At 29.9% G+C, this 26,712-nt stretch overlaps 1 protein-coding gene across 1 annotated transcript; it reads right to left on the bottom strand.

The window, feature by feature from the left end:
• Positions 1 to 409: 409 nt before the first annotated feature.
• Positions 410 to 26,305, bottom strand: LOC130447491 (ATP-binding cassette sub-family F member 3). Its single transcript, XM_056784335.1, has 13 exons — positions 26,019 to 26,305; positions 25,860 to 25,968; positions 25,633 to 25,807; positions 23,655 to 23,869; positions 22,488 to 22,644; positions 20,557 to 20,663; positions 13,933 to 14,133; positions 13,377 to 13,559; positions 13,147 to 13,320; positions 12,919 to 13,093; positions 11,487 to 11,667; positions 6,301 to 6,521; positions 410 to 1,602 (listed from the first exon to the last, which is right to left on the bottom strand). The coding sequence occupies exons 1-13, from the start codon at positions 26,089 to 26,091 to the stop codon at positions 1,441 to 1,443; spliced, it is 2,133 nt and encodes a 710-aa protein (XP_056640313.1). The 5' UTR covers positions 26,092 to 26,305; the 3' UTR covers positions 410 to 1,440.
• Between the last annotated feature and the right edge of the window lie 407 nt (positions 26,306 to 26,712).

Here is a 26,712-nt window from a genome sequence, read left to right on the forward strand (position 1 = left end):
GATGGGATCCAGCTTCCAGGAGAAGCTTCCTTCTAAAGGGGGAGGTGTCACCTACGCCATTGCCCTTAGGTGGACAGTATATTGTGCTGATTAAGAACTTATATTATTGTAGAATTGCTTAGCTTGTGTTTACCAAAAGATTATTTAATTCACGTTTGTAATAAAAAATAGCAGTCTTGTAATTGAAGTTGTTGGTAGAATTTATGTTAGAAATAAAGTTAGTTTTTAAAAACACGGTTCCAGTAAATTAAAAGTTAAGTTATATATACCTATGACCTATATATATATATATATATATATATATATATATATATATATATATATATATATATATATATATAGGTCATATTTTGAAGGCGCAAAAAGAGGTGTCTTGCCCACATTTTTAGTTCTTTCCTTTTTTGCTCTTCTATTAACCGCTAATACCTCTACAATTAAAAAGAAACCAGCGGTTATAGTAATATCAGTTACATCCATGTCGACAAACACACAAATAAGCACGCAAAATAGTTTATTGCAGGTTGCAGACCGTGCGCGAAAATGATTGTTTGGAGGGCGCAGCGTTTGGTTTATTTGGAGTGTTTTGTTGCAAGTGACTACGAAAAATCAAATACGTATTAGATTTTTAAAATTATAATTGTTAGAAAACAAAATTGGTCATACCAGTGAATTCTAAAGGGTTCAAAGAATTTTTCAAGCCAATAAAAAATATTTGTTTTTTTTTAAAGAAAAATTTAAAATTTTGGCTCATGTCCCCCCTTTAAAAACATCAAATATATCACTTCTGTATAATTTCAAAGAATAACTATATAGTAGGCAAAAAAATTTATTTCTTTCTCACAACTTTCATAATCAGTTAGATTTTAAGGACTGTTGTGGTTAGACATTGTAAGTTATTTGAAACCAGTAATTTCAAATGCTGCCAAAAATATAATGTCTATTTTTTTATTCATTGTAGTTTGAAAAAATGTTGGTATTTATAACTATAAAGAGTATAAAGTAGAGGTTTAATAATACTGAATAAAGCAGGTGAAAGCACTGACCAAAAAGAAATTTGAGTTAATGCTCTTTAGAAATAAAGAAAATATATGTGAATTTTAAAATTTCCATAAGTGCTGACTATTGTACTGTCAAAAGTCATGTTGTTGTTATGTTGAAATACTCTACAACAAAAACTGAATTTTCTTCATAAAATAAATGCTGGGTTGCCATTTACTGTTCAGCAAGAAGTGCTGACTCAAATTGCTTTAATAATTACAATGAGTGGAAATAAGCACCATTTTTAAATGTTATTTTATTCTTTCATCTTATTATATTCATTCCCATAAAATGGGAAAAAACTTAATGTTTTGAGAGCAATATTTGGAACAGTCACGATCTTAATATTTCATGAAGCCTGAAACACAGTGCTTTTATTTTCAATTTAATAAATGAAAAATGTTATTTTGTTTGTGCTGCAGCTTCTAGCTCTTGTTCCACTATTTTGCGGTATTCATCAAAACCTCCTTCTATACTTTTAACTGAGCCATTTCCGCAGACCCATAATTCATTGCAGACCATTCGTATAAGTCGTTCGTCGTGGGAAACTAGAATTACACCACCCTAAAATTAGAACAATTAGAATTATTTTACACAAATTTAATCGAGAATTCTAATGTTCAGGTTAAAACCGGAAACGTTAATTAGATTCCGTACACATCGCTTCATTACATTTGAAATCATGGCTACAGGTTAAAGCGAATTTGAAGACATGTGTCAAAAAAATACAAAAATTAAATCTATAAATAATTATATATCTCTTAAAAACTCATAGTATCAGAGAAATAAATTTCGTCTGTTTTGGTTAATTGGCAGAATATTTTAAATGAAGGATAGTTTATGGTAAAAAAGGAAATTATTATTCAATAATCTACCAACTAGTTAAAATATTCGGCAAGTAAGGATCAAAAAAGGAGTTAATCGTTCTCATTGACGTTTATTTCAAAGATAGATAGAAATAAACTCTTCCTCATTAAAAAAAATTATGAGAAAACACCTACAGTTGTCAGCACAAAATCGGGATGAAAGAATAACTGTTAAGCTGTAATATCCAATCTAACTACTCTAAAGTTTATTCATATGGCGGTCGAAGCAAGCCTAAATGAAAGGCGTAACAATCAAACAATGGACTGAAAAGGAAGAACCGGCTCCAAAGAAGGCAAAAGCCGTTCCATCTGCAGCCAAGGTCAAGGCGACGGTTTTTTGTGATGCGCCTAGGATAGTTTGCATTGACTATCTTGAAAAGGGGAAAACTATCAACGACGAGTATTATGCGAACTTATTGCAACGTTTAAGCAAAGGAATCAAGTAAAAACGGCCACATTTGGCTAAGAAGAAAGTGTTGTTTCATCAGGACAATGCACCAACTCACACATCCGTTATTGCAATTGCAACAATTAATGAATTGAAGTTTGAATTACTACCGCATGCATTCTATTCGCCAGATTCAGCCACCTCGGATTATTATCTATTCCCAGACATAAAAAAATGGCTTAGTGGTGAAATATTTTCCAACAATTAAGAGATGATGTCGGCAGTTAATGTTCTGGCTCACTTTAAAATGAATAGTGGGTGAGTGATCCATATAGGTATTTAATAATGTTGTAAATTTTAGATTATATTTTGATAAAAACCGAAATTAGCTGAAAAGGAACAGAAGATGTCTAAAAAATCTTTTATTTATCATTGAAAGAGGCCTAGAAAAAATTGAAGAAATACAGACACATCAACTAGTAATATTCAGATAAGTTTTAAGCAATATATTTATCTATTAGGAGTTTGAATCGCAAACAGGGCGGTTGTCTATGCTAACGTGGATAAATAACACTGTACTCGAGTCTTATCACGAAAACAGAAAAAAAGGGACTTGAATCGATTCAGTAACAGTTTTGTAGTGTAAATAATGAACTAAATAAAGTTTTGAATAAGAGTCATAGAATTAAAAGAAGGAAGATCTGAGAAAACGAACTCTCTATTTCATAAATGTTATCAAAATGTTGATATAGGAAAAAAACGGAGTTACGTGGTTTACGAATTAAGCCGACGAGATGCAAACTTCACAATTAGACAACATTACAAAAGTAATAAGAGGAGACGGAGAGATACACCTATATTTTATTAGATCTTGAAAAACCATTTTAAAAAATCAATATAAATGTCACATGGAAAATACTAAAGGAATACAATAAAAATTAATAAACGGAGTGATAGCTCCATACAAACAGATAAACAATTATGTCAGATTTAGCAAGCAAGAGGTATCAAATAAGTGCAAAACAACATAAGGAGTAAACAAAGATGTATGCAAAGCCCATTATTAACCATAACGTTAGATGAAATAATCAAAAAACAAAATTAGTATGAATCCGAAAATACTATATACAGATAATATAGTAACAATGACAGAAGATGCGAGAGCTTTGAACTTAAACAATGAAAAACAAATATACAATGACCATCTACACATAATGAATATGACAATAAACGAACAAAAGCCTAAGACAATAATAAAAAGCCAAAAGAGAAAACTCATAAAAGAAAACTAGAAGATTCATAAATTGAGCACATCATAAGTTTTCAATAACTTTGCATTGCATTAAAACAAAATAGAAGGCTGGCGCAAGAGATAATGAGAGTACTGGTGCAAAAGGAAGATTATACAATGCATTTGAGACATAATTTCCAGTCAAAGAGAAAAAAAACAAAATATGAGATTTCTAGGGCAAATAGAGAATAAAACAAGATACGATAAATTAAGGAATAATATAAGACAAAAATTCGAATTTTTAATCAACTTATATATACTATATATATATATATATATATATATATATATATATATATATATATATATATATATATATATAGGAGGAGCCAGACAGAAAAAATAAAAGTTGCAGGGAAAAGAGGAATAACATGAGAGGGAATAAACAAAAGACAGGATAGGGAAGAATAGTCAGAGATAAGTATATTTGTTTATCGATACTTCCCTATTATTAGATTCACTGGGTACACAACTCTCCCCAACAATGCTCTCGGTTCAACTTTCATAAAAAAAACGCAATTATATTAAAGCCAAAATGACAATGTTAAAAGCCTACCCTCCTCAAATTTTTTATATAGAATGTTTCTTTAGATTAGAAAACATATATTGTTGATTTAAATTCAAATAAACATATATACAAATGATACGTGGTGGTACTACTAAAACTGCTGTCAGAGCGCATAGGTACGACTCAAAGTCGACTCTGACAAAGATGCAGGTAATGCAAATGACGACGTTTGGGTGCACAAGGATTAATATCTATATTTTTACCCATGCATGCGAGAAATATTATTGCGACAGCGTATGTGTTTGATTCGGATCTTTAGGATATTCATAACATTTCAAGTGTCCTAACTCTTAAGACGTTTGTATGTTATTTTACAGCTGGAAGACCTCTAAGAGTTCCACCTTTTTCACATCATAATTTAGTAACAAGGTTAATTTGGGTTCGAAAACACGAAAACAAGACTAGAAACCAATGGTCAATGGCATTGTTTGCTAACGTATCTTGTTTTGAATTCCATCCAGTAGACGAGTGAAAGTATGGAGCTAGTCGGGTTATTAAATAGAAGACCCAAAATCAACATTTACCAACAAAAATACACATATTATTAAAATTTCTAGAGCTCATAGTTTGATTTATGTTTATTTAAATTTTATTTTATATTCACGTTTTGCTCCTGAATAGAGCAATCATAACTAATATTATTCAAAACTATGGTTAAAAAGGTACAAAGCACGCATCGAATATTGTATTGAAATTATCTTGAAAATTTATCAATAAACAATGTCACTTATCACTTACAATTAGGACACTTATGGTCAAAGAAAATTAACCTTATTTCAATTGCTTGAATCAAGGTGGAAATGAAGTCATAAGGAGACGATGACATAAAATTATAAAATAATATTGTAAGTGCTGACAGGACAGTTCCCAAATTATTTGCTTCAAGGTGTTTGACCACATTTTTTATATGTCGTTGTCATATTGGCAAAATTAAACACCAAAATGTACTAACTTTAATATATTTCCAGCTTTTGAAAACTTATGTATTCATCGTCTGAGACTAAAATTATGGTCAAGTTCAATGTGTAAATATGTATAAATGTACCAATAATAAAATTTACTAACAATAATTAGTAAAGATTTGTTATGATTGTTATTTCTTGTAATAAAATGAAATCCACATATCTCGAAATTCAATATTCAAAATTGTCGGTTGATAAAATTAATTGAAATATTGATTCTGGTTACTATAAAAATCGTTATGGATTTTCATTGGTTAGATTAAGAATGACTTTGAATTTTTCTAGGTTAGATAAGTAGTTAGCTTGTTGTGAATGATGTTGAATATTGATTGATTAGTTTATGAATGACATTAAATTTTATAGGTTGGATCGGTATGAGTGAAGTTGAATTTCATAGATTAAGTGAGGTTAGTTGGCTGTTAATGATATTGAATTTTTTATAGAATTTGTTTTATCAAAATATGCATAGATAATTCTAAGGTTATTTAAATCAGTTTTCTTATTGATGCATTAATCATTTTGGGCAATATATGTTGTTTCTAAAAATAGACATTTTTTTTGTAGTTTTTCTCAGTTGTCAAAACTTTGGCATATTAATAATTCATATTGTGTCCTTCATGGTAGACGTGTGTCACTAATGAACATGTGTCAGGATATAATCTGCTATCACTCTTGTGAAAGGTTATCCGATATATATATTCGACGGACCAATTTACTTTATCACAACTTAAACAAGGAATTTCACATACTATGTTAGGTAATTTATTGATTAGTTTTTTATCTTTTATTTTAGTAAACATAGATTGAATATCAAGGGTTTGACTGTATGCTATCTTAATATTGTGTTGTTTAAATATTCCAAAAAGTTTATGGTTTATATGGATAAGGTATATAAATGTTAATTTATTCAAGTTAAGTTATAGTGTTAAGTTATACAGAATTCGTTTCAAAAGATATGAAGGATATGAGTTTTCATAAAAAATTTATTGTATTTTGAGGTTTTTTTATGATATACATAAGAATTCGAAAGCTTGGAATATATTTAAGTTAGTACACTTTGGTGTTTAATTTTGCTACATTCCTAATACCCTAATAATAATAATAAAATTAAATAATATAGGTGGAGCACTACATTACCCATATATTCTCTTTTTCCCCTAATTAATATGAATAAAGAATCTACATGCCGTATATTTTTGAATAGATTTTCCTAATGCTTCAATGGTTTCTATATCTAAATGATTAGTAGGTTCATCTAGGACTAAAAAGTTCGGTCGACCCATGCACATTCTTGCAAATGCCACCCTAGATTTCTGACCTCCTGATAAACTTGATACTGTTTGTAATGCTAAATCGCCAGATACTCCAAAGCTACCCAATTGTCTTCTATATTCTTCAATTGGTTTACCTTTAACAATATGTGCATAGATTATGAATTTGCAAATATCTTTATTATTACAACAATAAAATTTCTATGAAGATATCGGTTAGTAAAAATATACAGGGTCGAGCAAAATGAACGAAATGAATATAATTTTTTAATATATATTATATACTACCTGGTGTTTGCACATTTTCTGTTTATGTTATATTTTTTGAGATATAACGTCATGAGGAAATATTTTAATTGCATCACACTGTATTTCTATATTTTTGATTAAATAAAATACTGATTCCAGGTTTAGTCTCAGTACTAATTTTAATTTCCTAAGTAATTATTGCAGTCATTGTAAAACATACAATCGAATAACACAATTAAGATTGAAACTCCAGTTTGTTGTTTTATCACATTTGATGTTACAAGATATTTGAAATTTATACATTATCATGTGAGAAGTACACGTGAAAAAATTACTTTATTGATGTTGGAGACACTAAAAGATCGTTACAAGCCGCCGGCGTGTTTAATGATACATATCCTGACAGATATTCTCATTTTTCCAAATCTATATTTTCCGAAATGTGAGAAATTTGATGAAACTGACAATATAAGAAATATTACCGATTGTTAACGAAATAAACAGCTACAAATGAAGATATTAAATGTACAGGAAGAACCTAAAAATTCAAAATCCAACACTCACAATAAATAACGAAATTGTTGGGAACCAGATATTTTACCGCCAACACACCAGACTATTAAAGAAGGCGACTATTCTATTAAGTGTCAACATGACGTATCAACCTTGTTTGTACAATGTAAAGCCCAAGTATTTTTTGTAAATATAATCGTTAGTTTCACAAAGCTGCGTGTTTCGTTTCTGTGGTTCTGTTCCCCGATTTGAAATAATTATTCAATTTGATAGTAATTCTCACATATTGGCAACCGTCACAGGACATTATGGAGAAAGTTGGTAAGGGACAGTTCGTCGGTGTGAAGACTATAGTTTGTGATTTTGAGTCCCTGCGTGAGAAAAGAACGATCGCTTTCGTATTTGTGGAAAATGTACGTGTTTTTGAGTAAAATATTCGTAAAGAATTATGACTTAAAATAAAACACAGCGAAGTTTTGACTTGTTCGTGAGTCCCTCACAAAGGTTTACTACTGCCTCTTTTACGGAGGCGAATGTTGACTTAGTTGAGATAAAAGATATTCAGAAACTTATTGAATGAAAATACTTTGAGTTAGCGCAGTAAAATTGGAAAAAATTATGCCGAGCTGTTTGAAACGAATCTCGCTGAGTTTAACAAAGTCCTCAGCGACCCTGGGGTGAGAAATAAGTTCCAGTTAGAGCCCTATAAAGGTAATATATTTCCCAGAGGATTGCCTGTTGGACACAGTTTTCGAGTATAAACCAAAATAAAATCCTCAGTGACAGAGATAAGTTACAATACTTGTATCAAGCAGCACTCGTTGACAGTTTTCCGTCATCAGGTAAAAACTACCCTAATGCTTTAGCTTTAGGATTGTATTGGTTATTGAGACTTATTTATTGAACACTATGTTCGAGCTATGTAGCTATGTGGGTGTATTCCGTCTTGAAACAAATAACAACTTTTACCTTATCAGATAGTACCAGAATTAATTCGTTCTCTCTTCAATCGTATTAATCATTTACAGTTATCAGGAGAAATTCCGTTTCATCTCATTATGCTGCTAGGGTTAGACAATATCTGAACATTGAACATTATATTTTTGTAGAAATCCAAAGGTGTAAAAGTTTATATGTATATATAAAAAATATATAATATATAATATATATATATATATATATATATATATATATATATATATATATATATATATATATATATATATATATATATATATATACTTTGTTTGAAGCTGATAACTAAAAGATCGAATCAAAGACAAGGTAAAAAATATAGCGCTTGAAGTGATTCAAACTTTGCTAGTCATTTGTTGAAAGGTTAGGATAGGTTAGAATTTGGTGTTGTTAATCCGTAATATGTAAGTCACTATATCGGCAATATTATATTTATTCAAAAAAATTATAAATATATCCAAAAAAAGTGACATAAACAAATAAATCTGCAAACGTCATTAGAGAGTATACAAAATGTAGAAAAAATTATATCAGAGATGATTTTCCATAAAAGTTATAATTAAGACACAAATCAGGGTTCCGCCCATTTTGCACGACGATGTTGAATTTTTTTAAGATATTTATTACATAGCCGAAATTTTAATAGAACATAAAATACAGGATTAAACTAGAAATTAGTTTCAACCCTTTCATACCTGATTTTTTTTTGTGAAAAAATTATTGTTGCTGAGTGTTTTTTAACCTATCAAAGAATTGTACTGTGACAAACAAAATTTTGTATTGTATTTTGTAGATTTCTATATGTAGATTAAAATGTAGGAAAAGTCAGAAAATATTTTTTTACATGTTATAATAAGACTTTATTTTCAATTGAAATTTACGAGGCAAAGGTGCAATTTACATTTTTGACAAAAATATGACTACGTTGTTTGCAACGTGACATTTTGCATCTAGTGGGTTCCTTTTTATTGTCAAAGAGGCATATGATCAACATTATCATCAGCAATGGGTCTTTTCTCGCTTCTTCTGACACTTTTTGTTAATGTTGGTATATCATCACAAGCCGAGATTGGTCTTCTTTTTCTTACATTCTGAATGGGCCTATTTGCCATTATGAGACCATTGGTTACATCAAAGCGAAAGTGAAGAAAATCAATTACTTTATTTTTAGGAATATTTCTTAGTTGACAGTCTCTTTTATTTGCCAGCCATGAATTAGCTAGAATAAAATCTATCATGTGCATTATTAATAGCAAAATCCATTTTCGTGATTTTATGAAAATTCTATAAGTGCAAATCATTTGATCTAATAAGTCAACACCTCCCATTGAGTGATTGTATTTTGCAATTACTTCAGGCATCGATATATTCAAGTATTTAATAGATTTCATGTCCCACCTGCTAGCAATATCTTCCTGTCCTTTTCCAATGAAATCTTCTCTTTTTATTTCTTTGTCCGACAGTAAGTCAGGTTTCGAAATCTATTCAGACTCACGTTACGTGCAGCCCATTTTTTTGTCAGAGCCTTTATAACATCATAGAATGAAAAGTAATTGTCGTAGAAGAATTTATGATTATTTGAAGGAATCATGTTTGCAAAATGTAAGACGACACTGCCTCCTAGTCCATAGTGGTTCAAATTTTGTTCATCTAACCCCGTTTCTTTTCCTTGGTAGAATAGGAAATCATAGACAATTCCATTTCTTCCACACAAACAATAATTTTTTATGCCCCAAGGATATGGTTTTCCTTTTACATATTGTTTGATATTAAGATTACCAGTAAAAGGAACCATTTGCAGAGGTTTTCCTCTAAAATCATTTGGGAACATCTTTTCCTAACACTATACGACAAAGGACGAACTCAAAACATTTTTCAGAATAAAGAAGGAGATCAAGGAAACGTAAACATGTCCGTTGACATATTTTCTAGAAATAGACCAATTCCAAGAGTCGTATCCCAATATATTCTAAGTTTTGGAAACTTGTTCACTAGTAAGCTTGAAAGAAGGTATTCCTTTTTGCAGCACTTACATATTGGTATACTGAGCCATTTCTTGAAATACATCATCTCCAATATATTGTAAAAAATATTGCAATGGTGAATCTAACTTTGTGGTGTACTTCAATTATTTGAATCTTGCAAAAATGTATCTGAAGTAATATCCATCACTCGCATCCAAATATTTGTTGACTTTTTTTTTTATTCGTAGTGCTTGCTTGAGTTGATGACTTATTCATGGTTTCTTCAAGTTCTGGTTGATTTTCTTCAGATTAAGACTCGCTGGAGGATCCTGATGACACGAGTTTAGCTGTTTATTTTTGTCCAATTCTCTTGGTTTCTTGTAGAACAACGCTCTTTTGTGGAGGTGCTCTTGATGGACCTTGAATATATATATATATATATATATATATATATATATATATATATATATATATATATAATTCGAATGTCAACATAGCGTTCGTTCAAGACCTAATGTGCAGTATAATATACATTCCAAATAATACACAGTTATTACGAGAACCTAATAAACATGATACTGTACATTCAATCAAAACGTAGATTTGAGCATCAAATATAGTATTTCATGCTTTGTAGAATTATCGCAGAGTACATATTCATCAATAAGTAACTTATTATACAAAAATTCCAATGGAATTGCTCAAAGTTTTAGCAAAAACACACAATAAATGATCACTCACCAGGCAAATCCAATTTATCGTCGGCCATGTTCAGCAAGTGACTAGTAGTTGTATTCTTACCTACTAGATGTTGCCACACGATACCAAAATGTAAATTGCGAACAAAATAATAATGATAATAAACAATTAATAGTATGTACACCATAGTGTATTATAGGTCTGAAAGGGTTAATGTTGCCTTTGAAAAAAACTATAATTATTTGTGTTTTTTTTTAGTATAGATTTTCATAATTTAGCTAGTTTCAATATCAATTTAGTCCATAATAGTATCCCAAGTTCAAAAGATACAATGAATTATGAGAATAAAAAGAGAACATTATTGTACCAAGTCTTGGCTGCAAATTGAATCTAGCCCGATACAAAGGATTTGTATAGGGATAACATTCCTTGCTTAGAAATTCAAAAAGACATTATTGAATGAAAATGCCATGACTAGAAGGTAGTAAAAATAAAGTTGTTTAAACCCTTATTTTGAATGGAAAATATTTTAGATTGTGATATATTAAGAGGATATCTATTAACATTTTCAATTCTCATTCAAGCGACCTGGATAACAAAATGGTCAAATATGAAACAGAGTAATTGATATATTTACCACACATAAAAAATATTGAAACTTGCAGTGATCCAATATAACAAAGTATTACAATTTTTACTTACCAGGATAGGTCTGTTGGAGTAATTCCACAGAATTAACATTCATATCTAATTGGTCTACATGATGCTGACTGAAATAACCAAATTTTAGATTCCTATGTACATGTCTCATTCCAGACGTAGGAGATAAAATTCCCATAATGATCTTTAAAAGTGTAGTCTTACCGGCACCATTATCACCAACCTAAAATTAAAATAATTTTCATGTCATTTTATTCCTATCATTTTAAAAATAAAGAATAATGTGAAATATAAAATATTAAATTTTATTGTTAATATCAATTTTTTATAGAAATTATTTTTGACTTTTCCACTTAATTTCAGCCTTTCTTGAAGTATTATCTGACATTGAGACATATGAGATTTATACGATTTAATAAATCACCCACTACATTAATATCAAAATAGAATCTATTCTTGACCATATTGACAGTTTTTTGACAAAATTCAAATACATGAATAGAATTATAAATTTTACTAGATTACTAAGTTTTTTTTAATGTTTTTTTGATGTTTCTTTTTTCTTAAATAAATGTAAGTATTTTTTGTTGTATTGATGATTTTCAAATTTATTTTTAAAATATTGAGCTGCCTGTTCTGTGTAACCAGCATAACAACTATCACAAAGGATATTGTATATCTTTCATTTATTAATAACATTTATATTAATAAACAAACTGTTTAATCAATTTCATTTCGCTCCACGAATAATCAGCTAGTAGAGTTCATTGGATTTTCGAAACGTATTCCATCCTACATTTTATTTTCTTATTAAAAGTAAATAAAAGTTTTATGAAAGCTGCTATACAAAACAAAATTTTTGATCTCAAAAATTGAGACAATAATTTATAATGTAAAATATTCTCTTATTTCAAATTTTCTGTAACTCCATGAGAAAATGATAGAAATCTAGTTGACAATCTGAGGTTACTACTAAATTTATGTTATAAAGTGCCCCTTTCTATAACATATGTCATTTACAAGCTCATTAAGCAGATTTGAAAACATTTCTTGATAAATTCAATTGAATAGTTTTAGAACATTGCATATTGAATATATTGATGAGAAAATGAGTTTGCACAATTTGGACAAATTGAAAATACAAATCAAGCACCAAACAATTCAAGTAAGATTAAGTTGCCATCATTGATCTATTTATAATTTCAAGATACATTTGAAAAATTTATTTATAATGCCATAAACTTAAACAAAACTTGAAAATTGACAATTTTACCACAGCCGTGGAGATTTATAAGAGAGGTTTGAAGATAAACTAATTAAAATAAATAATAAAATATATGTATAATTATTTTTCAACGTCTTTTATCTTGAATATGGATGGAGTTTTCTACCCACCCTCAAGGCAGGGTCATCTTTTATTGAAACATCCGGTATATTTCAAATTATGTTCAACTTTCAAAAATATATTACTTACAATACATATTCTTGAATCCATTGTAGCACCAAGATTAACATTACTAAATATAACCCGTTCAGATGTATATTGAAACATAATCTCATCAAGTTGCAGAATAGGGGGTGAGAGAGTTTCTGTGTCTGGTAATTTGAGTACCACTTCTACTTCTTTAACAATTGGTTTCAATTCAGGACTAAAACTGAACGTTTACACAAATACTTTTAGTCACAGTGTTTTAATACTTACAGTTTTTCCAACATTTTGATTTTAGATTGAACCAAGGCGGCCCTATTTGCATTATATCTAAATCTATCAATGAATTCTTGAACATGTTGTCGTTGTTGCATTTGAGCTTCATATTCTCTTTGTTGATTTTTCAGTTTTTCGGTTTTAGTTTTTTCAAATTGTTCATAATTACCCCTGTAAAATTATAATAATTGAAATAAAATGGACGATTTTAATAAAAATAAATTTACCTATATGCATCTATCCTTTGAGAATGCAGGTGTAAAATGTCAGTAGGTACAGTGTCTAGGAAATTCCTGTCATGAGATACCACAAGTAACGTCGTTGGCCAATTCTGTAGATAATTTTCTAACCAAATGATGGCTTTAATGTCCAACATGTTCGTAGGTTCATCAAGAAGTAGAAGGTCTGGTCTGAAACAAATAGTTTCCCTGTTTGCTAACATAACTACCCAAATTATACAACAATCAACGAATCATAAATGAATTTATTAAAACTTTTTATAGCTAATAATTTCATATATTGTACCCTTCACTAGAAGTGTACAGAAATATGACAATATGATATCAAGATGTCCTGCCAGAAATTATATAACAAACTTAACGAATTTTCAGGTAGTTTGTTCGAGTGAAGTGAAAAAGCACTCCAGAAGTGATTGAATCAGTTGATAAAATATTTATTTAATAAAGTAAATAATTGAAATAAATATTAGAATTTACATAGTATAATAGTCAAAATAGCCAGAATGCTCATGTTATATTATTTTACTTTTATATTCACCATTACCTTGAAAATAGAGCACGTGCTAATGCTAATCTCATTCTCCATCCCCCAGAAAACGTTTTTGTCGCATTCTGTTGCATTTCTGATGTAAAACCTAAACCATTTAAAATTATAGAAGCTTTAGATGGTGCTTTATCTGCTTCTATGTTTTGTAATTGGTTGTATACTTCTGTCAATTGGCTATTCAGCAGAGGGTCAACAGAGCTGCAAGAAACATAAATCAATTTCATTTTCGGTTGAAATTGTGTTTTAATTATTTTAGATTAGAATGATTTGATTTGAATACCGATTAAAATAATGTACCGTGTGTCCCCAAAAGAATGGCTCTCGGGCATATATAAGAAATCGTTTAATGAAGAGTTGCAGGGAAATTTGGAAATTATTTTTATATTCATATACCTATCGCTAAAGAGAGTAATTGAATCAACAAATTTTAAAAGCCAAATTTTACAAAAACAACCCGACAGAAAATCACAGCCTTATTAAAAAAATCTATATATATTTTAAATTACAAGTTTTTGACTATAAACTCAAACAAGCAATGGGGAAGAGTGTGAGCTTTATTCTAAAAATCTTCTATAGCTTCGGTTTTGCTTAACTGATTTTTCCAAATTTTCGAAAATCAACATGATAGTAATAGTTTCGACTTTACTTAATGAGTAACATGCTCACTTGAGGGGGCTACATTTTTATATAGTTATTTTTAAAATAGTTCAAATAATAATATTTAGTTTGAAAAGAGGAATTAAAAATGGTATCAGGTCCAATAGTTGTTAGAAATTATTTATATGATGCATATCCTGACAGCTAGATAGGGAGTTTTAGCCAGACAGGTCACCAGATTAACGAATTGGTACATAAGCTTTTGAATAATGAAATTGTAATAAAAAACAATATTCAAACTTAAAAATAATAGCTTGCAACAAGTTATTTATAATAAATAATTTTATCAAATCAAAAACAAACAAAGAATTAAATTAATATTGTTATTAACAAAAAAATCAATTCAGTTATTAAAACTCAATAGCCAAAGCAACCAACATTTTAACCAACCATATTCATGAACCTAAATACTCTACTAAATTTAGATATCTATTATATAATTATATAAAAACAAAAATTTTTTAAAAGAAAATCCAAATTTGATAGTCACACCATCTGACAAAGGTAATGTCACAGTGATTATGGAGAAACAACAATATTTAGATTTATCGAAAGAACCAATAAACAATAATACATCAAACAAAGAGCTTAATGATCCAACTCTCAAAACAACTCTTTTTTCGTTTAACAAAACTCTTGCTGAACAATCGTCGGATTGTTGCTCAATACTTAAAAATTCTTAAAATTACGAATTGGAACACGTTTGCCTGTCACAAGTTTTGTGTCATACTATCACTGTCACTTAAACATATCTAAGAGTGCTTATCGCCTGCCAACTTAACTATATTAAAAATTAATATAAACATGGTTACCAAGTTTGACTCTATATAAAACAAAATAGTGTGAGGTAAGGATAGGGTCAAGGTTGCGATAGGTCGGGTCAGCTGTCAATTTGATCAATTCTCAACACAAATTGACAAAGAAACTAAAAATAAATTAACAAAGTATAACAAAGTATACAGGTATTCCTTCTAAATTCTATTGTTTACCAAAAATTCATAAACCTACTCCCATTGTAGCATCAATTAACACTCCGATTAAACCTCTTATTAATTGGTCATCTGAAATTTTGACAAAATCTCTCTCAATTGGCCTTTTGTCTGACGACATACAGCCAGGATCTGTGTTTTGCTAGTTACCAGTTTATTTGAAGAGTGTACCACATAGTACGTCTGAAGACCTGTTTCATGCCCTTGAAAATAGTTATTACAGAGGGTGGTAGATAGAGACTTTTCATCACGTTGATTCCTTTACCTGCTTTCAGACAGCTGTTGTTTATATGTTCTTTCCAAGTCATTTGTGCATCAAAGATAACCTCCAAATACTTATATGAGTTCCATACTATATTAGTATCTAGCAGACCAATAGGTTCTACGTATTGTCGAAGTTTTCTCTTACTGAATATCATCGCCTTAGTCTTGTTAACAGAAATTTCCATGCCATGTTCGATAAGCCATTCATGAACTTGATGTAGAGCTTCTTCCATACCGTACCTTAAGAGATCGATATTAGAGTGCGAGTAAGTCAGTACAATATCATCTGCATACTGGATAACTTTGATAGAACAATTAACAACCTTCCTCAAACTTGCTGTATAGACATTGAATAGCAGTGGACTTAGGGGAGAGCCCTGTGGTAGTACCTTCATAGATTGTCTAGGACCAATTAGCTGGCCAGAATTTGGCGATCTCATAAATATTCTCCTTGCTGTCAACATATCTGTGATTAACCGAATAATGCCGGCATTGATTGATTGATTGATGTCATTTAGGTGTTGTGCTAATTTATCCAAAAGAACATTATTAGTTATTAGTTATCGTGGCTACTAGGAACTTTACCCGGTATTATTATCGATGTTTTCCATTGTTCAGGTAAGGGCATATGTCCGTTGATAACGTTGTTGTAAATATTGAGCAATTTTTTTATCATGATCTCTGGTAAGTTCGCCAGCATTGAGTAAGTTATATGATCTTTTCCTGGTCCTGTATCCCTCTTTTTTCTTTATTAGAAACGAACGTAATTCATCCTCATCGCGTCCAACATTGTTTCTAACCATTATTCCGATTCTGTACAGTGAGTCCCACTTTCTTTACCTCCTTTTGCATATTTTCTCACAACCTTCCAAACCTCTCCAATAGGATAGTCTCTACTTAATGATTCCGTAAAGGATTTAAAACTCTCCTACTTCCTTTTCTTCATGATTCTCCTAGCCCTGGCTACCATTTTCTTATATTCTACGTAGTTTTCCTCGGAAAAGTCGTTCTTATATTTCTTCAATGCGCTACTTCTTAAGCTGCGCGCTTTTTCATAATCACTATCCCACCATATTGGCTTTTCTAACTGTTTTCTTGTTCTCATCGTGATTCTTGTTTCTGGGATAGCTATATTAGCCCTTTCTTCAATTCCCAAATCCCATCTCTTAGATTGATTGTGGTAGCTGTGGGCATGTGCTTTGATCCAGTTTGAGAAATGTTTTGTTCAGAAGAATTATGTCTGGCTGTTTTTCATGTGTTAAAACTCTTAACTCAGAATAATTCGAATATAAACTTCTAATGTTCCATTGTAGAATAATTAATTCTTTTTTCCTTTTCATTTATGCGTCATTAATATGTACTTTGTGCGTCAGATTCATCAGGGCTGTTTGGTACTGGAATCTCATCTGTATTCATTTTTTGTGTCGTTTCAAAAGTCATATCCTGTTGTCTTTGTTCCATTTCTATATCCGCCACTTCACTCGATTCTAGAATATACGAATGTGCAATTCTCTCAATTTCTGAAAATACTTCCCTCTTTGTTATATCCTTAATTTTTTAATGCTTCAGTAATCTTTTCAGAAAATCTACTAGTGAAATAGGGTCTGGCTGGTACTCATGTACCTGCTGTTGTTCCTGTCTCTGCGACTTATTGACTATCTCTGGGGTAGGAGTTCTACATGGTGGTGGTAGTAAGCACCTTTTGTGGAGTTCCACATCATAACCTGGTGTTGGAGATTGTGGTTTCCTTTTTCTATCTACTATTTGTGTATACCTCATTTTTGATGTAGAAAGTTGTTACTTCTTTGATGCACTTCTATTACATTTTGTTGCCCTTGACACGGCGTTCTTAATACAGGAAAATCTCTACCAGTAAATATAATTGTATCTCTTTGTCTTTCAATTCTAGGAAACCTCTGGTTGGCTTCAAAGTATGAGCAATTTTCAAATGTCATAAGTTTTTCAATACTTTTTTGTCTTTCATGTTCCTTACAGTTTCTGTCTGTGGATTTATGTTGAGCATTACAGAAGAAGCATTTCGGTTCCTTCAGTTGACATTCCTCTTCCTCGTGTTGACTACCACATATGGAGCACCTCTTCTGGCTCCTTTTGTGTGCCCAAATCTTCATGCATTGGATAACTGGTTCAATATATACCTGTACTCTCGACTCAAGTAATTTACAGCAATCGCTTCTGGCAATTCCTTGCCTCTAAAGGTGACTACTATAATTTGTGTTAGTTTATATTCAATCATATTATCTTCATTTACAATTTTTCTACTTAATCTTCTAGCTGCTATTATTGGTCTTGTAGACACTCCCTCCGTAATTACTTCTTCCATTGAGGTGTTATTATCAATGTACCTAACTATTTCTCTTACTGAAACTGGTGAAGAAGGGATAAATGCATCCCAGTCTTTTTCTGATATTATTTTATTAGTGAGAAAGGTATTGACATGGTGTGAGGTGATGAATTCAATTCCAATTCTGTTTCTTCCTTTCCTAGTAATTTATACAATGTACGGGGCTTTATAATATACTTCATAATTTTTTATTGAGATCTTAGTTATGTTGGATTGTGATATGTGATTGTCAAGTGGTTTGGGATGGGGAGGCCCAGGGCCCCCCGAATTCAATGACATGAGCTTAAAATTAGGGTTATCGAACTTTGAGCTTTCAACTTACTGCGTGTTCTAGAAGATTAGAGTTGCACCAGTAAGAACTTAATTATTCGAAAATTCAGAATTTAATATAAATTTTTAAAGAAAACTCACTTTCACACCCGTGCTCATTCACAGAACTCCCGAACTAAAGACTCATTTAAATTCAATGAAACTTTTGATTATATGGTATTACCACAGAATTAAGTCTCATTAGAATTAGATATAATATCCCTCTTAAGTAATGTCCACTTAAATATATGCCATACAACATAAATCGAGTGATATAAGTAAAATTTGCAAACTTAATAAAAAAACTCTATTATATTTCAATATGTATTTTTCTTATAATAATAAAAATTACTAACAAAAATGTTTGGAACACCAATAGGCTCTTCATTATCCCCTATATAAGTAAATATGTAATGGATTATATTTTGGACTTTCTTTTACCCTTTAAATTATTCTTCTTTAAAAAGTATGTAGATGATATAATTTTATCTCTTCCATAATGAAATTGATAATTTACTATTTTACTTCAATAGTTTCAATCCTCATATACAATTCATTACCGAAAAGGAGAATACTGAAAAATCTTTACCTTTCTTGACACTACATTTATTAGAAACAAATAAAATTTTAATTGACTGGTATAGGAAACCAAGTTCTGGAATATATATCAATTATCATTCATAGCCAATACTTCATAAAAATAACTTTAAAATATTTCACAAACTTTTTAATGGAAACTCATATCTTTCACATCTCTTGAAACGAATTGCTTAAACTCTGAGAAGTACATTGGTCAGTAAAAGTGGTCACTCACCAATCGGATAACCTCTTACAAAAGCGATAGCAAATTATATCCTGAAAGGTGTTGATTAAGGACACATATCTTTCATGAAGGATATAATATGAATTATGAATATAGTATGAATTATTAATTTTAGAAAAACTACAAAAAACGTCTATTTTTAGGAACAACATATATTGCTCAAAATGATCAGTGTATTAATAAGAAAACTGATTTGAATAACCTTATTGTTATATGTGCATATCTTCTAGATTTTGAAAAAACAAATTCTAGATAAGAAATCTAACGCCACCGATAATCAATTAACCTTACCTAACCTATGAAATTCAACTTTACTCATAACGACCTAACCTGTATGTTATTCATAATTGAGCCAATGACTATTCCAATCAATATTAAACAAAATTCACAACAATCTAGCCTAATCTAACTTATAATAATTTAATGTTTATCAACATCTAACCAATGAAAATTAACAACAATTTCTATAACAACCATAATCAATAACGATAACCAGGCGTCAATCTGAATCTTTATTTTTGAAATCAATGAATTTAATGTCTTTTAAAATAAACAACGAAATTTAAAACGCTGAAATTCTTAACTAATCAATGTACGTAATATTTATTATTTTTATACTTTTATACAAATTTTTATATTGTACTTAACCATAATTTCAATATATAGCAAAATTAAACACCAAAGTGTACTTACTTTAATATATTCCGAGCTGTTGAATACTTATGTATTCATCGTCTGGGAAATAATTAGTTAAGATTCGACGGTTTTTTGTGTAATTTCTTGTAAAAACATAAAATTCATGAATGTGATATTTTGTGGACTATAGTATTTTGTGTCAGTCGATAAAATGATGGTAACGTCTGTTAATATAGCTGTTTACTGTTTTAAACTGTAATCATAACTCTATTTTACATACAATCTCTCAAGTATGCTGTCGAATCTGATATCATCTATAATTGTTCTAAAAAATACTAGCGAACTATTGTATTGTCCAATAGAAAACATAATGTAACCTCAGCTTAATTAGGACACAAAGGACATGTGAGGGCCACAGTTGCCAATCAAGAACACAAGCTAATATTGGCCATATATGCAATATTACTGTTTTACAGAATAACTTTAAGAAATTATTTCTAATTAACTACCAAGTTTCTTTCCAATACATCAATAAATGTGGTCATTTCTTTCAAATTGCAGTATGTAATATTCAATCTTACCCAGTATTAATGGCTGCATTAATCTCTCGTTCTCTTTTAAGCAACTCTTCTCTTACAGTATCACATTCTAAAACACTATTTAATGCCAAAGTATCGTCTCCTATAACCTAAAATAAGAAAGAATATTGCACATCATAATTTACATAAAAAATATTCGACAAACAATAATGGATTTTAATTATAAGGTAATATTGGAGAAGCCAAATTAGTTCCCTTTCTCAAACCACTATTTCAAGTAATCGAAATTCACATTGTTTTAGTTAATAATCAATTCTAGTAATTTCACAAGACTCAGTGGAGGCACAATAACTTTTTTCAAGTTGAAAGAAGCCAATTTCTAAATTAATCTAGACGAATCTGTATACTGAGGTCATCTTTAAATTAAAGCAGGAATCAACCAAATCCCAACAACCCATGTAACCTTCCCATATGTAGTTGTTGCACATAAAAATCATTCAAAGTAATTTTATTCCAATTGAAATTCTTTATTCTAAATGACCTCTCCTGTTTTTCTACAAAAAATGTCAAGAAGTCTTATCCAAAGAGTATATTTGCAATCATATACTCAATGTGAAATTCATATTTTTGACTACTTCAAAAACGCTGCCAGCTGTTAGCTGTTCAAATCCAATAATTAATAATTCAAAACCTGGAGAAAAAGGAATTCTAATATGTCCCGAAATAAGTTCCGTTGATCAAAAGTACAGCTATAATTAAGAAAGTTTTCCAATACAGAAAACTTTTATCCTAGAGCTTGATTCAGAGTACGAAGTGTACATTGATGGTATTAAAATTAAGCCCCTCGAAAATTAGCGAAATTAAACTAATATTTCCAGATGTTACATAATCACGAAAAATATCAAATTTTTGAGATGGTGCAATTAAATTACAATCCATAAATTTGGAAAAATTTAAACATATTAAAAGTTCATTAAGCATGCATAAAAAAATAGTAATACTTTGTTTTAAATAACATATTTCAATATTTGACTATTTTTATATTGTAATAAGATATTCGTATTGGACTTTGAAATTCAATCAAGCAAGGACAGGAAGAAGAAACCAAGACTAAGTAATCCAGACTGGTCCTCCTAATTTGTAAGTTTGAAATTCAACAAATTCCTTGAGTTTATATCTGACAACGGCGAAGTTATAAAAGACACAGTTCAGGCTTATGACGTGCCATGCTGGACATACCGGTGACCTTGGAAAGCTCCATCTTTATATTTCTATGAGGAAATGTAAATTTTTTGCACTCGATGCAATGTTACTCAACTGGAGATCTCAAATTTAACTACCCTACATGGTATCATCTACGTAAAAATAGCATAACATGGTCTTGCGAGGTTCAGGGTAAAGCCACTAGCTATAGCCACTTACCAAAAATGTGAACAAGAAGATATAGTTGAATAATACAGGACATGGAATATTATTAAAAGCTATAAGATAATACAATGGAAAAAAAAATGAAATAGCCGACAGAAGACAAGGTGAGATAAGAACATTAACAGTAGGCACAGCTAATACAATAAAAGAAATGATAAAATGTATGACGATCAAAAATTGAGAAGTAAAATGCCTAATGTGGCATTATAAGGTGCAAATAATAGAAAACATGTGAATTATATAATATATAAAAAACAAAACAAATGTAAATGTATATAATAATATTTTGAAACAAACTTAGGATATGAAAGGAATATTATTACGTCAATCAAACAGTAATTATTTTATAGATTTTAACTATTAAATAACAAAAAAACTGCAAGTTGGTAAACGACTGCTACATATTATTTTTTTATGAGTTTTTTATACATAAAGATAATACAAAATTTTTCAATAAATCTATTTTTCGATATAATTTATACTAACAAAAGAGTTTTATGAGTATAAGCATTATTTTATAGAAGAAAAAAATCAACTTAACTTACTTCTTGTTCTACATGAAGAATCGATACATGTGAAGGAATTCTTAGCTGAAAACTTGAAATCATTCTAAGTAAAGTACTTTTTCCTAAGCCGTTTCGACCAACAAGACCATATCTTCTACCATGAGCTAGTGTTAGATCAGCTCCTTGTAGTAGCACCCTTAAAATAAATATAGCAGTACATAAAGAACACAAACAAATCTTTAGCAATTAAATTAGAAGGGACTGTGAGTGTTATAAATATGTATTAATGAGAGGCAACCACTGAAGATTTGATGTTGTATTTGATACAGGAGCCTTGGATCAATGGAGACAAGATTCTTGTATTGAGGTCAAAGAAGTTTTATAGTAGTTAAGAAAAATCTCAATAAAAAAGTAATAAACCAATTACTTATTGTTTCTGGCTGCATGACATTAGATGAGGAAGGGTCACTACTATCTTGAATCCGTGATCTGGAAGAGGCAGCCAGGTCATATAGGAAGCTGTTGATGCTAAGATGCGGAGGAAACAGCCATCACGTCCAGTGTGGAAGCAACAACTACAGAGTTATCACTAGGCATTGTACTGTTGGCACATTACTCCAGAAATAGAGAGTGAAAATAGACAACTATGATAAATGTTGTAATGGACAAGAAAATACTATCTAGCATCTGCTTTGCCCTACCTTGAACAAAAGACGACATCAAATTTTGGGGAATGACACGGTAGTTTTTCCCGAAAAAATAGCAGAATTAGAAAAACTAAAGAACTTTATTCTGGGCTGGAAATTCTTATAAGCTAAAAAAAGGTAAAACATGGGAGGGTGGTAAGCTAGTTAACTTAATTTCCAAATTATGGAAAATAGAGGGTAACGCAATGCGTCTAAGGCCATCGAGTGAACCACGCCCAATCCAGATCAAGGTTACCCTTACTAACCTAAGCTAACAGCTTTTTATCTTGAAATTAAAATTACAATATTCAAACTTTTCAACAGTCTATATAGAAACTGCAATTTTTTCTAAGCCTAGTTTCTAGTCTTTGAGATTCATATTTTATTTTTTTCTAAGAAGCACACTGTTCCACTCATTTTAATTAGCTTGTATATGTATACCACAATGTGAGGATGTATAAGTGAATTCACATATTATTTATTGAAACTAGGACGCAAGATCCTTATTCCATATACTTACCTGTCTCCATATGCAACATCAAAGTTCTCTATTCTAATATCCTGTGTTCTGTTAGTACCTTTGGCTTCCAATTTACTATCTTTTTTACTGGTAACTTGAGATGCTGTAGCAGTTTGTAGCTTAGGTGGTGCAATTGTTTTCACTTCTTTAGTTCTCTTGTCTTGTTTTTCTTGTAATTTGGCTTCGGCTTTTTCTAATTTTTTTGCATCAACTTTCTACATTAAAAAAACAGTATATAAATTAACTATTGTGAGATTTTCTCTAACTTTTCACTAGAATCATGATGATTCAACATTACATAAAATTAAATTAGTACACTTTAGTGTTTAATTTTGACATGGACAATTTTCATAATTATATTAATCAATATATCACCTATAACATTGATATCAAAATAATCATACTAAATAATTTTTTATTCTAAGTTGTTTTATCTTAACACAAGTAAGAACATTTAATTAAATTACTCATAGCTACATTGAAATTTATACAATAGCATTATATATTTTTCTCAAATGATTTAGGTCTTTTTACCATTGATAACTGTCTTGTTTATAAGTATGAAAAGCATTTCTAAAAATTATCATTATTTGTATTCGACTGTGTTTCAACAATTTTTGAATTTTTATAATTGAATGTATGTTTTTTGATATTATATGGTTTGTTATGTAGTTTTATTTGTTATATTATATGGATGACTATTTAATATATTTTTCAAATATTGAGATATCTGTCCTATATAAACAACATTATAATCATTACAAGGTACTTGATCAAAATGTTACTTTATTTGTTTCTAGGTGTTTTGGATTTTAGTTTAGTGAAATATATTGATAATGTATTATATCTTTTACGACTTGTTCCAATATTATATTGTCAAGATAATTTACTAGTTGTTGTGAAAGTCTGTATTTTTTGATGTATTGATACCACAAATCTAATGTATTGATATTATTTTTTTTAATTTTTCCGGGTTTCCAAATTCCTTAAGGGGGCTCCGTCAGTATTTTAGTCCCGGGCTTTGTAAACCTTAAACCGGCCCTGCTTGTACTTATGGTAAGGAAGTGTGTTCTACATTTTGATGTTTAGGTTCTATTTTGTTCCTTGATTGATAATAATATTTGTTTATCCTTCTTTTGAACATGTTATTTGTCATTTTCATTTCAATTCAAGATCTGATGGTTGAATATTAGCCAAACTAATAATTACTGATCTTTTTTGCGACATAGAATGACTTAAATTGACGTTTGAATATCTTGAAGAGAAAGTTGGTTTTGAATACCATTCTGTTATTATATAATGGTTAACTTTATATAATCTGGCATCCAGAAAATTGATTCCATATTTTGTTCTATCTGAATTGTGAATTGAAGTATATAATTTCTAGGTATATTTTCTGGGAATATTCAAGTAAATTTACTTAAAACAATTTCCTGTAGATCATCTATTACTAATTATGCTTTAATGTTTGATATTAATGAGAATATTGACATTTCAACTTAATTAAGTTTTTATCAAAATATTTTGCTCAGAATTTTTTATAGCCATTGTAAATCATAATCAATATTAAACTATTACACTTTCTCAGTATGCTCTAATAATAAGAATAAATTTTAATAAAACATCTTAAAACAAGTCACCAAAAGTATAATCCTAACCGTAATATTAAACTAAATGTTCAAAGATTTCACTGTTAGCATCAATGCAATGCTAAGTTCAAAAGGATCAGAGCGCCTCTATAATTCTCTCTAACAGTTAGAGAAATTTTGTAAGCCTCATTTTTTAAAAAGCCTAAACTTTTGTTGAATCAGTTTTTATTGATATTAATAGATTTATAGTTACATAATTTAAATGATTTGAAAATGTTGATTTCAGTTAAAAAGTAGTTAATAATAATTATAATTTTTAAAATTCAGTTTTTTTCTGTAAGTAATATCTAAGATTACTAAAGCCAGATTCCATAGCTCTAGTATCTTACCAGTGAATCGTCTCTTTGTATCAGCCATATGCTTTTGACATCTTCTACATTTTGCCCTGTGTTATCTACCATAGAACCTAAATGAACTGGTGCATTTAATACTTTCATTGCTCCATTAGCAGTTGCTTTAGTCCTTTCAGGTTTTAACATACAAAGTAGTTGATCGCATATATTCCTTAAATATTTAAATAAATTAGTGTGTACTACCAAAGATGAAATAAGCACACCTGATATCTTCTTCGGACTTATCATTGGATATTTCTTGCAAAACTTCTCCTATAGCTTCATAAACTTCGTCGCTGTCTTCAAACTCATCTGCACCGTTTAACAGGACATCTACAATATTTTAGGTAGCTTAAATATTTTAGATTTATGTAAGCAATTACCTTCAACATATTTTTTTAAGTCATCATCTATTAAAGGAAAAATCGATTTTATATATTCGCTACACGTTCCCATTATTCTGAGAAATTGAATAAATATAACAATTTCGTTAGAAATGAAATTGACGAATACTTATAACCTTAAAACTCCATCGAAGTGACAAAAATTTTTGGTAGCCATAGACAAAGATTATATACACGGATAGATCTGCCACTCTGTATAAAAATTTTACGACAAAGTTCGATTCTAGCAACAAATCTCCGATTGGTTCCGTACCAGTTATTCATTTGATCCTTAGACAAGAAAAAAAGATTTCTAATCTATGGTTCATATCCATGCTAACGCTGTAGATGCGCGGACGTTTGAAAATTGGCTTACGCGGGATATTTGAAAATGGATTCACAATTTCGCGGGAAATTTGAAAATAACTCGAGTAATTTTTAATGCTCGAAGCTAGTTGTCGCATCAAATAGTGAATGAAACAAAAGTACTATGCAAAATACTTTCATTTTGCTAACAACAAATTCAAATATTGTTGTTTACAAGAAAATATAAATACCTGAAATTAAAATGCTGTTTAATTGAAGTATTTTGTAAAATATTTTGGTTTCATTTACAATTTATGTGACAACCAGGTCGGACCATCTAAATTTCACAATTAAATGGTTTATATAAGATATAGGTAGATGGAATATT

The sequence above is a fragment of the Diorhabda sublineata genome, chromosome 8 (genome assembly GCF_026230105.1).
Source record: "Diorhabda sublineata isolate icDioSubl1.1 chromosome 8, icDioSubl1.1, whole genome shotgun sequence".
Lineage (NCBI taxonomy): Eukaryota > Metazoa > Arthropoda > Insecta > Coleoptera > Chrysomelidae > Diorhabda > Diorhabda sublineata.